Raw genomic sequence first — 15,516 nt, forward strand, 5'->3', positions numbered from 1 at the left:
AAGTATCAGGTGATTTTAATTACTTATTTTCCTTGGAATAAATAATTCAATTAAGTTCTTTCAGTAGAAATTTGCTGGAATAGAAACAACTGCCTAAAATCAGCATTTCACCAAATGCAACAGTTAAGCAAACATGGTACCAAGAAGAACGCCAAGTAGATTTTCAGACCATGACACAGCAGTCTGCTGTGTCAGCTCTGCATTGGTGATCTCATAAGGAATTAAATACTTATCACATTCACAAACTTGCCAAGAAAGCTGCTGCCAGTGTGACACCCTCCTAAAGAGCAAGCAAACGCTTTTCGCATACCTGGTCAATAATGTCAACAAGACAAAACCACTCAGTGACATTACCTGGCCGTGTAACTGGCCTCAGCTACAGTTCAAAATCAGGTGTAGCCCACTTTTACAAGACTTAGACTAAAAAAAACAAGAAGAAACCCCCCCCCCCAACTCTAAACTGAAGAGGCCTCTTATTCAGGTTGGGAGTAGCTAGCTCCTGCTCTGCTTCTCTCCCCTGCTGCATGCATTACAGTCTAACTCACATTACTGAGTCTGCATTGTTGCCCAGAAGCAGCACAGCCTAAATATAGTCAAAAACCCACACCGGCTGGGGGAAGACTGCCTGCGACATGGAAAGGGAGGGAAGAAAGTGAGCGAGAGAAGGACAGAGAGAGGGAGAAGGTTCATAAAAGCAGAAAGCCAGAAGGCGGAATGAGACTTGGACAGTATCCCAATACTGTAAATAAGAAACCTGAGATATGACTCAAAGCACAAAAGTTTAGCATAAGAGGGGGATGGGGGGCTGCAAAGAGACACCGTCTAGACAACACCTACCCTCAGAGTCCTCCTGCTCTCGAGAACCAAGGTTGCCCATGTTGAACTGCTGCAGAATGTAAAGACTGTACAGAAATACAATTTAGAGGGGGTTTTCTCTTTAAACCCCCTCTCTAACTTTCTTCCCTGTCCTCTCTACAGGTGCCCTCTCAGAATGACTTCTTTTAGTCCTCAGCCCTCCCTCTTCCAGCGTGTCTCCATTTTGCTCCTCCCTCTGACCTTGCTGATTCCTCCCCACCTCCCTCCCTCCTCTTGAGTATAGTGGCAGACAAACTAAACTGTGCCATTCCAAGTGGCTCTGACTTCCCTGAAGACTCCTCTATCTCTCCACCACAGGCATGTTATCTGATCTTTGGTTAACACATAAGAGTCAAACGGATTTGGTGTGTGTGTGTGTGTGTGTGTGTGTGTGTGTGTGTGTGTGTGTGTGTGTGTGTAGGGCTGTTTCTATGTATGTGTGTTTTAAGAAACACTCCACCACATAGATGGCTGCAAGGAGGCAAAATGATATTCTGGGATTATAACTATGATGAGCATAGAGCTTAAGAGGGCAAAAATTATTAAAAAAAAAAAAAAAAAAAAGCATTACTTCCACACATGAATCCATTTCTTGGCTCAAGACATCTTCATGAAGCAAGCAGCAGTGAAGTCAAGGTCCTCAGCAACCAGGTTTAAAGAGCCATGTCTTACAGTCACTAGACAGTTATTTTATGTCATGTGCCATCTGATTTCACGACATGCCAAGGGACTGTCAGAATGACTGATGCAACAGACACGCAGGAGATTATTTATTCATAATAAATAATTATGCCTGCTGAATTCATAATAAACATGAAATCAGCAGGCTCAACAGCCACACAGCTCATTCCTATGAGCTGTAGCCCTGCTGTGGTGCAGACTGACACTTAAATGCACTTTTATGTGCCATCTCAGTCAACAGTACAGAATGGGAAGTGTTTCTGTTAGGGTCAAACTATCTGGGTTTGTACAAGACGTGGGAGGGTTCAGTATTCAGACCACACATTTAAGTATTGTAAAGATTCACTCATCACTAAAACTCCACAGAAGTTTACAATCTAGTAAAGCATTGTCAGACTGTTTGGGCAGACAAAAATGATCCTGTTCAAACTCCTATAGAAGAGCTGCTATAGAAGCTGTATATGCCAGCGGTCTCCAACCTTTTTTGCACCACGGACCGGTTTGTGCCCAACAATATTTTCACGGACCGGCCTTTAAGGTGTCGCGGATAAATACAACAAAATAAAACTAGTACCGGTACCGAAAAAAAGAAGATTTATTCATAACACACGTGAAAAGACCCAGGAAAACAGAGTTAACGATAAAAACGATAACAAAATAACGCTGAAAACCGATAAAAACCCTGAAAACCATACATTTCACACCTGAGCCTCAACTCTCGCGGCCTGGTACCAAATGACTCACGGACCGGTCATTTGGTACCGGGGGTTGGGGACCGCTGGTATAGGCCTTTGATGTGTGTGATTAGGGAGGTTCTGAAGAGGTTACAAGTCCACAGGGCAAACACAAAACACAATTATGCTAACATGTTAACATCCCCACCTATAGTATCTTCAGAATTCCTAAATAGCCAAGAGGAAGCCAGAGAACCTGAAGAAAACCCATGTGTAAACCTTGTATATACTCATTCACTGTATATAAAGGTCTGTCTGTCTTTTTTTTTTTTTTGCACAGTTGAGGAGCGTATCAGGTCACATTTCACTGCATGTTATACAAATAAAGAATCTTGAAATCTTGGAGAACATGGAAGCCTCACACAGAAAGCCTCTGGTCGGCCAGGAGGTTTTGACTCCGTTTTCTTGTTGTCAGGCAATACAAAAACCTGCTACACCACCCTGTGCTACCACTGACACAGGGAGGTGTAGGAATACAGTTAAACTATAAGAATATGTTTGAACTTGCTGATATCATTCAAGACTACATCGACATGTCAAATCCTGAACGGACACTAGAATTCATTCTCTTGTCTGTAATCTGAAGTTTGAGATTAGTGTATTCTCCTGATTAAATTTTTCTCATGACCAGTAAAGTTACTTTGGATTGCTCCTTTAATCAAAAGGGGGACAAAACCCCAAAGGTATGTGTGCCTACTACCAGAACCGATCAAGGGATTGTTTGCTTGTTAGGCCAATGTGTACAAACTGTCCATAAAACAAATCTAACCATTTAAGGCCACTCATACTAAAAAGATCTTATCCTGAAAATGCATGTTAACAGTAGCAAAACTCACACAGAATAAATAACACTGGCACATTTTCCACACTGACTTCTCTTATAAGCAAAGACATGAATGTAATGGCCTGTTTATGGTCACCGTACTGGTTGTATCACACACCAAATGTGACAAGACCACTGTCCCGTGTTTCCTGCCAGGTAAATGACGCTCCGCAACGTGGTGACGTCATTCGGGGCGACTGGAATCGATAAGGGAATCGTTTGCAAAAATGCCAAACAATTCCAAGGAATTGAAACAGTGGGAACAGGTTCTCAACAAGAACCGGGTTTCGATACCCATCCCTAATGCCAAGGGTGCGCCACACTTGCAGAGTGTGTGTTACCAAAAGTTTCTCCAGAAAGTCTCTGCTTTTCATGCCTTTACAACATCTTCTTCTGTGTAATTTGGATAGATCTGAGCCCTTGTTATGATATCAGTGGGAAAAAAACAATATGATTATACATTCCAACACAGTGTGCCAGGCTACAAAAGTGAACAGGTCCACGACTGGCCAAAATGACACCAAAGAGCAGCTCGCAATAGCATTTGTAACACCATTTTCAGAGTGTGTTTGTTTGTTTTGTGAGGGTTACAGTGGTGGGTATAAATATGCCTTCAGTCAAACGCACACAGACTGCTGTTCAGAAAGGAACTGCAAAATATCTGAAAATATAAATTTATATATGCCAAACATGTGAATTTCCCATAAATTAATGCACAAGTCCACCAGACCTTCAGCCCTATACAGTTTAACTGTCCCATGCACAACCCAACATACACATACTCCACATTCAAGAGCAAATAGTGGAATCCTTCCTATGAGCAGTCTCATAGGAAGGATTGTGTTTTTACAGGTCTGCATTGAGGCCTCTGCATTCAGTTCAACAAAGACAACACATAGTTCAAATGCCTGTTAGGAGGAGGTCAGCAAGTTTGTTTCAGGGCATCACTAGGTTTTATGGTCCAATGACACACAGTTACCACTAGATGGAGGCACAGCACGTATGATCAGCAATAAATGTGTCCGTTGCAGCTATACTCAGTTGATGTGGAACAAAAGGACTATGAGTAAATGTAAAATGAAGACACTTTTGTGTGTATTAAATATAATCATTGAAGGCTTTTATACTGTGATATACATAAATTTTACCTCTATTGCTAAGTGCAGATTTCTAAGGATGCTGTTGTGGGCCCATTTGTACATAACCACTTTGACACGAATAGTCAGCAACTTTAAACTTTTTGGGGAATGCAGCCACACCCATCAATAGGAACACAGTGCGAGTTGTAACTGCTATTCATTAAGGTCATATGGTCCATGCTGGCTGAGAGAAGGTCATCTTTCCTGATTATTCTCTCTCCCACGGTCTGTAAAATTGTCACTGCTTTTTATAACACCTTATACTCCACTCCTGTTCATTCTCATTTCATGTTAGCCAGAAGTGTCTCGCACAAAGAGATGCATAAATAATGAGTGGGTGGCAGGGGACAAGATGAATGTAATTATTAGAAATCTCAGAAGCGTGTAGTTTATTAAGGGAAAACGGTTATTTTCTTGTAAACACTTACATGAAGACAAACACTGAAAGAGTAACAAGTCAGGATTCCTCAAAAAAACAAAAAAAAACAAAACAAAACAAAGAAGACTTCAGCTAAAGGCTGATCACTGTGCAAGATGTGAGCAACTACTGAGGATTTAATGACATGTTACACAGCTCACTGGCTTCCTGTAAAATGTTGCATTAATTTTTTAAGATTCTGTTTCTTACTTTCAAGTCTCTTGATAATCTTGCACTCCCATCTCTCTCCAACTTCTTCACATTGCCACTCCTTCCCATACTGAGATGCTCCTCCTATGCTGCTCTTACTATAACAGCTGTTTGTTTCAGCCAAGTAGCCCCGCGTCTTTCGAAGTCTTGCCCACGGCACAGTCACTACTCTGACAGTCTTACCATCTTTAAAGTCAGTCTTTAAACACATCTTTTGAAGCTTCTCTATTCCGTTTGATTTTAGTAGACGTATTGACTTTTTACTATATGGTGTTTTCCTACCGTTATTTTATCTATACTTAAGATATACTTTTGTTTAATTGCTTTAATTGCTTCTAAGGGCTCCTTGAGTATGTTGAAAGGAATTTATTATTTTGGGTGGTGTTTTTTTCACTTAACATTTTCCTCTCCTCTCACCCTTCCTATTTAAATTTTGTTGCAACTTGTCCTTGCGTTTCATTACAAAGTGTACCATCGATCTTCATAATTGTTTTTCTCTCCAACTGATTTAGTTTGCCAAGTGTAAGAATGGTGCTTGTTACTAGGTGAGTGGCACAGATGAGACTCCAGGTAAAACCTCTTACCGTAAGTACCATATTCTGCAGGGCTTGTGCCTGGGTAATAGCCTGGGGTGCCCGTTGGGACTGGAAACTGCTGAGGTGTGGGAACGTAGGTTGGTGACCGGTACTGAGGGGGCAAACCAGAGAGCGGGTGGAAGATAGAAGAGAAGATAAATGGAGAAAAACAAAACAAAACATCATTAGATACAGATATAGATCATTAAAGTTGTAGAAGCAAAAAAAATGTGAACACTTTGGAATTACAAGGATTTCGTGCCAACCTCTAACATGGGCTAAAACTTGAATATTATAAAAACTATAAAGAATTCTGCCTTCAGTCTTTGGTTTGTTGTTCCCTCAGTGACTACAAGCAGCCTCAAACCATAAGGATCCCTCCATGATGCTTTACAGTTGGGAGGGATCTGAATTGCAAAACTAATGTAATGAAAAAAGTAATCTGCTTTTTTGTTACTTCTCCAAATAAGCAATCCATTACCGCTGTAATGTTGCTACATTTTCCTGTTCCTTTTTCTTTCTATTTTTTGCATTTGTGCACTTGCTTTCTATTTTTGTGAAATGGGACACCGTTCGCATTTTGGAAGTATGCGTGTTACTATGTGGCTGGATTAAACTATGTGACACACAGCTTCAAAACTCTGGTGGTATGTTGAGGAGAAAATACTACATACATACTGGCTATGAAATAAGGTGAAATCAATACACTCAGGTGCTTTTCTCAGGACTTTGACATATTGGTACTCAAAAGAGGTTAGTGCATTATACAAGGCTGCCATCTTTGAAATGTAGTACGGCAGGAGACAGTTCGCCTCAGAAGTGTTCTTGTGTCTGAATATAATTGAATAATGACATTTTTTTGTCCTTAAGATGTGCAAACAGACAGAAACCAAACTGTCTTTATTTATAAATGAGAAGCACCTCTACAACCCAAGTAGCTGCAAATGGGTATCTCCAGACACCAGCACATTTTCACACATTTGGATAAGAAGACCAGACCACATTTTCTGAGTAATCAAAGTAGAAATCCTGGTCATTTCTGCAACAAAATTACAAATGCCTCTGCACCATTAACCACTTTGAGCAGTTTGAGTCACTAAGCCTGATTTTGTGGATGCAGGGTTTACAAAATGTATCTAATAAAAAAATTAATGCATTTTTAATAGAGCTAACAAACCTATATTTTCAATTTAATTCAATCTTATTTTTATAGCACCACCAAATCACAACAGTTGCCTCAATGAGCTTTATATTGTAAGATATAGACCCTACAATACAATACAAAGAAAACCTCTAGCAGAAACACAAACAAAAAAATAATAAACACACACACACACACACACACACACACACACACACAAGTTGTGCCCCCTACCTGTGACTGTATGATGTAGGCAGGTCCCTGTGGCGAACTGGGAAAGGGCAACTGTTGCTGGGGGATCATCATCATTTGGGAGCCAGGGCCTGCCTGGTAGACATGGGTGGGGGTCACAGACCGAGGAGCACTGCTGGGTGGGACACCTCTTGGCCCACTGCTGGGAGGCAGGTTGGGCCTGTTGGGGTAGTAGGGCTAAGAAGATAGTAGAAAAGCAAAGGTGAAGCAAGTGTGGGTTGTGAAAAAGACAAGAAGAAATATGGTGTGATGGACCACAGAGAAGAAAGAAAAACAAAACAGGACCATTTGCTACCTCTCTGAAACCTCTGACATGAATAAATGCCCTTTGCATTATTTTATCTCTTGGACCCAGGGAAACTAGCTTGTTCAGCCTAATAATAAGCTCACAGTGTGTTTATGAATTTGTGGCTCGACTCCAACTGGAAACATATTGGCCCTGTCTGCCAGCAGAGATAAAGCAGCTAATGCTGGTTCATTCAGAGCCTCCTCATTGACATTCTGCTGATGGCCTGGGAGCTAACTGCTGTAGCCAGAAAAATGACACCAAGCCAACAAAGCACAACACTGCCAAATATTAGGCTCACACATATGCACTCCTCCAGAGGGTGAAAGAAGGGAAAAGTGGAGGGAAAAACTGTGAGGAAAGAGAAAACCTGAGTTACCTGTAGCGATCTGAAGCTTCCCTTCAGCAGCACAAGCACAGATCACACACAGACACACATTCAATAGAAGCAAGAAGAAGGTGGCAAGAGAAAGAGTGAGAAAAAGAAGGCACGAAAATCAGTTAGAGGAAAGCGCCCAGAAACCACCCGATCTTAGCTAAGCAGTGAATTAACAAGCAGCATGCAGATAAAAGGCACAACAGTGAATCCCAGTGAATCAGGCCTAGCTGCATTTCTGAAATGTTGGTGCAACATTTATGCATTTTATTATAAAGCATAACCCAAATGCAATTTAACTTTTGTCACAGTAAATTCAATATTTACTTAAAACATTAACTTCAGTTATCATCAAGTTAATTTTGCATTATTGGGCAATGTTAATTACATAAACGTAAAATAAACATAAAATGTTAAAAATATTATCATGTAGTCTCTGAATCAGGAACCACCAGTTTGTGGTCATTTTATTCCTGAAATCTTGGCCTTCTCACATGCATTAAAATGGGTGAAATTCCCCTCCCACCCTCAAGTTAGTCAGCTGTGCTGTTAGTACCTGTTGATGTATAGGCCGGGGCCCGGGGGCAAACTAGAGGAGGAGAGGCAGACAGGACAGAGATTATAGACAAAAGCTCAAACTCCATGCTTCACTCCCCACTAACAGGTTATTTCAGTTCTGTACGTTTCCAACTGGCGCTCATCATATGAAAATGGCTGTCATAGCATGTGCTTTTCTTAGCTTGCCCTATATATATTTTTTTAATTATTTAATTTTTTTTACAAGGCTACATACAAAATATTATAGATCTGATATTAATGTATAAATCAAGCTGCCTTTAAGCTGATTGCATTTACTCAAATCAATCAGGGGCAGTAAGAAACAAAAGAATTTAGATCATGTAGATTAAGCTCCAATACTTCATAAGACATGTAATGAAGACCACAGTGACTGTTTACATTTCACAGAGCTGGAGGAAAGTTTGCAAACAGACATGCAGGCATTCTAAGTAGGGCTGAACGATATATCGCATTTGCGATAATATCGCGACATGATCAAGTGCAATTTTCTAACCGCAAAGGCTGCGATTATACTCTGGACATGTCCAAATTCATGGGCTGCATCCTCCTGAGGCCGCATTTGTAGACCGATTACGTCACAGCGACGCGCCGAAGGCTGTCCAAATTACTACCATATCCCAGAATTCATAGCGCGGCCCAGCCAAACTCCAGTTTCCAACAATGGCGGCCGCTACTAAGTTTTAAAATTACTCATACTAATCTTTCTGGGTCACAAAATAAACTTTTAACATATTTTCAGGCGAGAAAGTAGTTGTGTAAACATCAAATATCTGCTCGGTTTATCAAGATATCCCATATTTGCAAAAGTGCTTCGACGTTTTCAGAGGCGTCTGCTACCCACCAGCTCGACAGCTAGCCGGGAGCTCGAGGGTTACTGATGCGGCCGAGAACGGCACAACTCCCGGCACATCATTTTCAGATCACCGCGGAGTTTCGCTGCTCGGGTTAAACGTAATATACAAGTCACTTAGACAACCTAAAAATGTTATTGTTGGGCTTTTTTCAGTGTTTTGTTTGTTCGTGAGTAAATCGGTTTGGCTGAGATTAAAGTTATTAGATTAGATAAAATAAAACTTTATTAATCCCCCGGTGGGTTCCTCCTTGGTTTTCACACAGCTGACTAAACGTCAAACAGAAAACTTATTAAACAGAAGTATGAGACAGTCGAGAATTTACACCAGTGTCTGGTTATATTTTAGATAGCAAGAAGCAGACGGCCGAGTTTATTAAACTCCACCGAGACAGCGGTGACGCTAATCAGAACTAGACCGTCCAATTTCACGCCTTTAAATTTTAAAGGCGTGTTTGTGTGTGTGTTTATACAATTGCTATTATGTTTGCACTTTATGTGTAATGTTACTGACTGCAGAGATCAGTAAGATGTGTGTATTTTTTATTTATTAGTTTTATTTATTTAATATTATTTTTTAATTGAATGACTGTCTAGTAGTTCACAGATGTCGAAAAACTGAGTGTGGTAAAGCCACTGATTTTTTTTATGTATATTTCTGCAATCTGCACATTGTACTGACTTTCATTTTAATGTTTACACCAGGGTTCCTTGTCAGCACTTTATGCTCAGATGTTTGTAAGCTAAAAATAAACTATTGTGTATGTTCAAATATACTGTTGTGATTGAAGAAGTTAAATAAAAATGTCAGTCATCAATTCATGCATCACCTCATGTCATCATAACAGAGGTCTGTCTTCCAGGAAAGAACAGTTTAAAATTAATGTAATATAGTATTGGCCATACTATATGATGTATTGCTTGTCTTTGTTTAATAATACAGAAGACAAAGACCTTAAAAAATAATCGCATATCGCATCGCAATCGCAATATTGGGGCAAAAAAATCGCAATTAGATTATTTTCCATAATCGTTCAGCCCTAATTCTAAGAACCCTATACGTTTAGGATAGTGCCAGTGAGTAGAAGTTTTGCAAAACTGCACAATAGCATTTTTACCCTGCGTGGTTTGTCTGGACTGATCAGATGCAAGTTAGAAATAAACAAAAATATTTGCATTGCACCACAAAAATGAACTTGTGTGGAAAGCAATGAATCCAATTTGTAAATTGTCATGCTTCTGACTAGATAATATGTTCCCTGATAGAACAGTCGTTTCTGAGGAGTGAGCAGGCCTACCTGTCGGGGTTGTGGTGTTGGGTTCATTTGTGGAGGTTGGGTGGCAAACACTACAGACGGGGGCTGCCCAGGGGGGAATGAGGGCTGCAGAAGACAGGAAGTGAGAACAACAGCAAAAGAGCTTTAAGAGAGCCAAAAAGGTGAGGCCGTAGAGTCCCACAACCGTGTAAAGGCTTTACTGTTTATATTACAGACATCTTTTCCGATTTATGTTTATGGGGTGTAGACAACTGGCAAGTAAGTACTTTATAGCTATTTTTGAGACAAAGTAAAAAACACACAAACACCAAAATAAATAAAATCACAATTAAAAATAACAGTGTTTAGCTGGATAGTTACAAAAATGCCGCAGGCTATTCTGGCCCCTGACAATATGATGGCAAGATAATAATAATAAGCTCATAGTGTGTTTATGAATCTGTGGCTCGACTCCAACTGGAGCCCATTTATAATATTCAAGTTTAAGCCATGTTAGAGGTTAGCATGATCTGAAAAAGACAGTCATAGACATCGTTCCAGTTAATTACTATGGAGGACATCAACTGCTGTGGGACTTTCCACAGTATTGTCAAAAAACACAAGACTTGCGTCTGCTGCAGCTGTCCTCTATCAGAGAACCTCTATTGTTGAGTGATCTACTTTTCATTATCTTCACAAAGCACTTGAACGACTGCCCTGTCTCTTTGAGAATACACAGTGAGAAAGAAAACCACACCCTTGTAGAGCCAATATGCAGAGTTAAGTAGCGTGGCATCTTACCTGTGAAAGGCCGGGGGAAGGGGCAGGGTGGGGAGTGGATGGGGGTCCCGTTATAGGCTGTGGTGCTTTATTCATTTCATGGAGCTCTGCATGGGGAGGCAGATGTGGACCTGTGTACAAGTCTGAAAAAAGAAATGACCAAAGGGTCAAACTGGTCTTTGGTAATTATATTACCTGCCATTTCAAAGGTCACAATGGTAACACTGTGGATTACATAGTGTATTAAAGTGGATAGCAGTTGCAGTTTACCTGAAGTCTTACATAAAAAAGTGAGAGCCTTCACTAGACTTACATTTATAAATCCTTTAAGGTCCAAGTGTCGTTACGCTGGGTATTTTTTTCCCCTAAAAGTCAAAGAGAAAGAAAAACCTTGTTTACAATGATCAGCTTGAATCACATTTTAAACTTTACAGCCACTACTTTTTAAACAGCTGCATTACAAACAGGCTGGAAAAATATATAAAGTCTACAATATCCAATTCCACACTGAATTATAAAGTATTTATCACCACCAGCACATTTGCAATGAAACATCTCTTGTTTTGGTTTAAGTACAAAGGCTGATATACTCAAAGATAAAGACAAAGAAACATAAAGCTAACAAAGCACTGAAGCCGTTTTTAACTTTAAAAGCTAGCCAGCTAACATTGTCCTCCATGCACGTTCTGTTTAATAGCACACGTTTTCTGAATGTGAAAATAGTTCAATAGCTTTCTGACTTGAAACATGTTACATTTCAATCATAGTGCTATGTAAAACTTGACTGTAAAATTAAAAATAATAATTGAAAAACAATAGCCAATAAATTGAATTTGAGCACTCGTTTACATTAAACCTGAAGTGTTATACCTCATTGTGTTGCAAGATAAATTAACCCCACTGAACAACCGCTAAGTACGCTAATATATCGTTTTAGCTAGCTCCTCTTTAGTATTAGCATTAAATACGCATATAATGATAAGCTTGACAGTTACAACAATTAGAAACACAGGTAAATGCAATGACCCACTACAGTTTTACCTTGAACAGTTCCGCGGACATCCGTGTAGTAAGTACCTTAGACACTGCATATGTTTAAGATAACATGCTAGGAGTGAGAAATAAACTGCCAGACTGTCTGCTATCAACAACAGCAGTCTTTACGTAGTAAGCATGAAAAATTCAACCAATGGCGTGTGCTGTTCCCTGTTAAAATATGCTAATTTCCCACCCCCGCCCCCCAGCGGCAGTCGTCTAACCTGTCGCTATGGACTCCCAACAGCCCTATTGGGCTTCCAGCTGTGAGGTTTGTTTTGTGGACCAAAAAAACAAAAAACAAAACCCAAAACGTATTTGTGAGTTGTCTGAATCCCCAATACTGATAAAGCAGCAGAATATTTGTGAAGGAAAAACAAAGGGGGGGGGGGGGGGGTATTGATTGGGTGCATCCTAAATAAGTGGAGAAACTCTTCAAATGAATAAGTTTATATTAATGACAAAGAAACACTTTTGCAGATTTGTACAGTGGTCATTTAGTGACGCCACTATCACTATCAGCACTGACACCTATCTACTGTATTAGATCAATACTGCTAACCAAAGTTGAACTGTTTTAAAATTCAGGGAGCATGAATCAGCTCACACCTACCAGAACAATTCTGTGTACAACAACAGATTGCCATTGTCTATTGTTCCAACTGCTCAGTCTCTGAAATGTGCTCTCCATTTAGTCTGATCACCACATGATGATACACTCAAACAAAACAGTCACCCTGCTGACTAAATGGTCATCTCCGTATGTCATACATAGTAAGATACATAGTAAGATTTCTCCCTAGCTTATAGTCTTCACTAATAATAAACGCATCTGGTATTCATAGCCCAAACACTACATTATCGCTATCACTGTCGCTGACACACACACACACGCTCTTTTTACTGATACACATACAGAAGTACTCACACTCTGAGGCAGCAGAATAAAAAGCCTGAGTCATGATGATTCCGGATGTTTGTTTGTTTTTTCAAAGAGGAAATCATGCTACAGAAATAGTTGTTATCCAAATTCAAATTCAAATTTTATTTATCACCACTGTTTCTATGACTATAACAATACATAAATGCAAGGGGACAAAAATCTAATCAATTTCAACAAAGAGGATTTCTATACAGGCAGGTGAAATCCCTGACATTGATTGAACTATTCACACCATAGTGGAGCTACAGAGCTTTAAGGAAGGCAGCAATATAAGTGAGGAAAGAATGCAGGAGGGAGATAGGTGGCAGTTCACAGGCTCATCCATAGAAAGACTGTTAGGCTTAGCTGGGCTGGCTTGAACCAAATGCTAAGTAAACAATCTCAGGGCTAAAAGAGAGCCTAAGACTAAAAAGCTACCTACTCCAGTCATTTTGCATCACACTGAAGCCGTTTTCACACATGTGCAGCAGCCCTCAACTTTTCAGCACATCCCCAGACAAAGGTGTGAGTGAGAGGGCAAAATCTCTCCAGTATAAGATCTATTTGATTTCAGACTGTGATGTTGTGAGGAATGTCCAGGTAAAAGTCTGGTAAGATCATAGTGAGCAAGCGGCCCCGTTTCCTGACACACTCTGCCAACATCATGTCTAATACTATCACTGCATGCACCATGTCAGAAAGAGCATCTGCAGATAATGTCGTAAACCACATTATCCAACTCCAAGACTCCAAGGAACATTTTTCACAGCAGTTCAGACATTATCTGTCTATACCAACAAGCACAAAGACACAGATTACACGACTAGGAAAATAGCCATTCTCCAAATCTACAGCTCGCTTCATACCTCTGCGTTTTGCATGAAAAACGAATAACAAGCTTTATCAGATGACCATGAAGAAAATAAATTCCATTATTTGGATGCATTTCTGGTCCTCCATTTCCTTAACAATATAACATTATAGCTTTTACCAGACTATCCTATTTTAAGTAGGCAATAAGATCTCCATGGGGGAAATATGGTCTATATTGCAGTTTGAATCGTGGCTTCAAAACTGTTACAACACATGAAAGTCTCATACACTGGGTATGCAACAGTAGCATGATAAAATTCAGATTTTAACAGCATAGCAGCTGCTACCAGCACATGTAATTCTTTAATTATGTTGAATTACCACCGGCAGTTTAACTTCATATCTTTGTTTTCTTTCAGATAAGGGTTATGTGATAGAGGGAAGGATATGTAGATACTTAGAAGATCCAATCAAGCAGCAAACACAAACTGCACTGTTTATAACAGACTCACTTTCTGTCCACTGACATCAGTCAAGTGAGCTCAGCAGCATGTCTTAAAATTGTATATAATCCAGTAATGAATTGCTGAAATTAGTGTTCACATATTAAAATCTGAAGCACCAAAAATAAACCCGGGAATAGCCTACTGTACAAGCAAAGATCCCAGTGGTCGACCTTTCTTGCAGGAATGTGGGTTTTTTGTTTTTGGGTGGGGGTGGGGGGCAGAGGAAAGTCATCCACACCGCCACTGAACCCCACCCCATCCCCTTATAACACACAGGCCAGTCATTTGAGCTTCTCTGACATGCAGCACTGTGGAAATTTAGCCGGCACAACTGACAGGGAAACATGCTCCTTCAACGGTTACGTAAGCTTCTGCTGTCGGTAACCAAAGTTTGCTGCTAGTGAAGTTGGCTGTCATGTCTCCTATAAAGGGCGTAACCACTGTCTGTGTTTGAACACACATGATTTAGACTCCCTTTACCCAGAGAGACATTACTGTAAATCAACTGTTTACTGAACCTATAAAAAAAACCAACCCCGCCCCCCCCACCCCGAAAAAAAACCCACCTCTGCACTTAGAACTAGACAAACTTTCCTGCCTGGGGGAGACAGCGGTGGAAAAAACAATCAAAGATACAAGAATGCAAGTCACTTTTTCATGCCTGCAAATACTATAAACTAAACCACTCGTCTCTCAGGCTTTTGCACAAAGCCTATTTGCAAATGCACATGACCTTAGTAACTTAACTTTTGTACACATTTTATTGGCCTGACGTTTGTACCTGTCACAGTGAGTGACTGTGTAGTCTGTTGTGATAACGCAGTTCAGAAAGCTCCAGCAGTGGTAGGCTTCGCTGGATCACTTTAATGCTCGACGACTATAGTTTTAATTCAGTATGCAAAGACAACAACATGCTTATTTTGCAAAGTTGTGTTTTTGTTCTGTCATTTATAGACAGGACCAACACACTTAAAAGAAATTAGGTCAATATTCAAGTTCACTGACCTAAGCAGAAAGGTAACAGGAAATAAACTCTGTCAGATTTCCTCCTGTACTGTGCTGCTTCTCCCAGAGATAGTCCACAGATTTAAAATAGCACTTACATAAAGTTGGGGCATTTACAAGAGAAACACTCAAAGCAGAGGCTTATATATTTAGAAAAGCCTCAGGACTGAGTTGAGATAGATGCAGCCACAGCAAACGACCAAACCACAACCATGCTGGTCCCCTGACCGGGAAACCAAAGGACACTGCACACTCATTGCCTAATGCTTTATTACAAGCT

At 40.2% G+C, this 15,516-nt stretch overlaps 1 protein-coding gene across 7 annotated transcripts in view; it reads right to left on the bottom strand.

The window, feature by feature from the left end:
- Positions 1 to 15,516, bottom strand: part of LOC146693364 (eukaryotic translation initiation factor 4 gamma 1-like) — a 37,694-nt gene that overhangs the window by 18,914 nt on the left and 3,264 nt on the right. For 3 of the 7 annotated variants that reach the window (XM_085479187.1, XM_085479191.1, XM_085479190.1), the window contains exons 2-8: positions 11,269 to 11,320; positions 10,977 to 11,098; positions 10,218 to 10,301; positions 8,047 to 8,079; positions 7,494 to 7,514; positions 6,811 to 7,005; positions 5,445 to 5,547 (exon numbers count right to left, since the gene is read on the bottom strand). In XM_085479187.1, coding sequence (XP_085335313.1) covers positions 5,445 to 5,547; positions 6,811 to 7,005; positions 7,494 to 7,514; positions 8,047 to 8,079; positions 10,218 to 10,301; positions 10,977 to 11,051 — 511 coding nt within the window. In that variant the 5' untranslated portion in view covers positions 11,052 to 11,098; positions 11,269 to 11,320. Of the gene's footprint in view, positions 1 to 837; positions 964 to 5,444; positions 5,548 to 6,810; positions 7,006 to 7,493; positions 7,515 to 8,046; positions 8,080 to 10,217; positions 10,302 to 10,976; positions 11,099 to 11,268; positions 11,321 to 11,996; positions 12,169 to 15,516 lie in introns of those variants that run through there. The other 4 variants (XM_085479189.1, XM_085479192.1, XM_085479193.1 and 1 more) reach the window with 4 other exon arrangements.

Source organism: Copadichromis virginalis, linkage group LG14 (genome assembly GCF_057382275.1).
Source record: "Copadichromis virginalis isolate Kocher_CV1m ecotype Utaka linkage group LG14, C_Virginalis_male_GT1.1, whole genome shotgun sequence".
NCBI lineage: Eukaryota > Metazoa > Chordata > Actinopteri > Cichliformes > Cichlidae > Copadichromis > Copadichromis virginalis.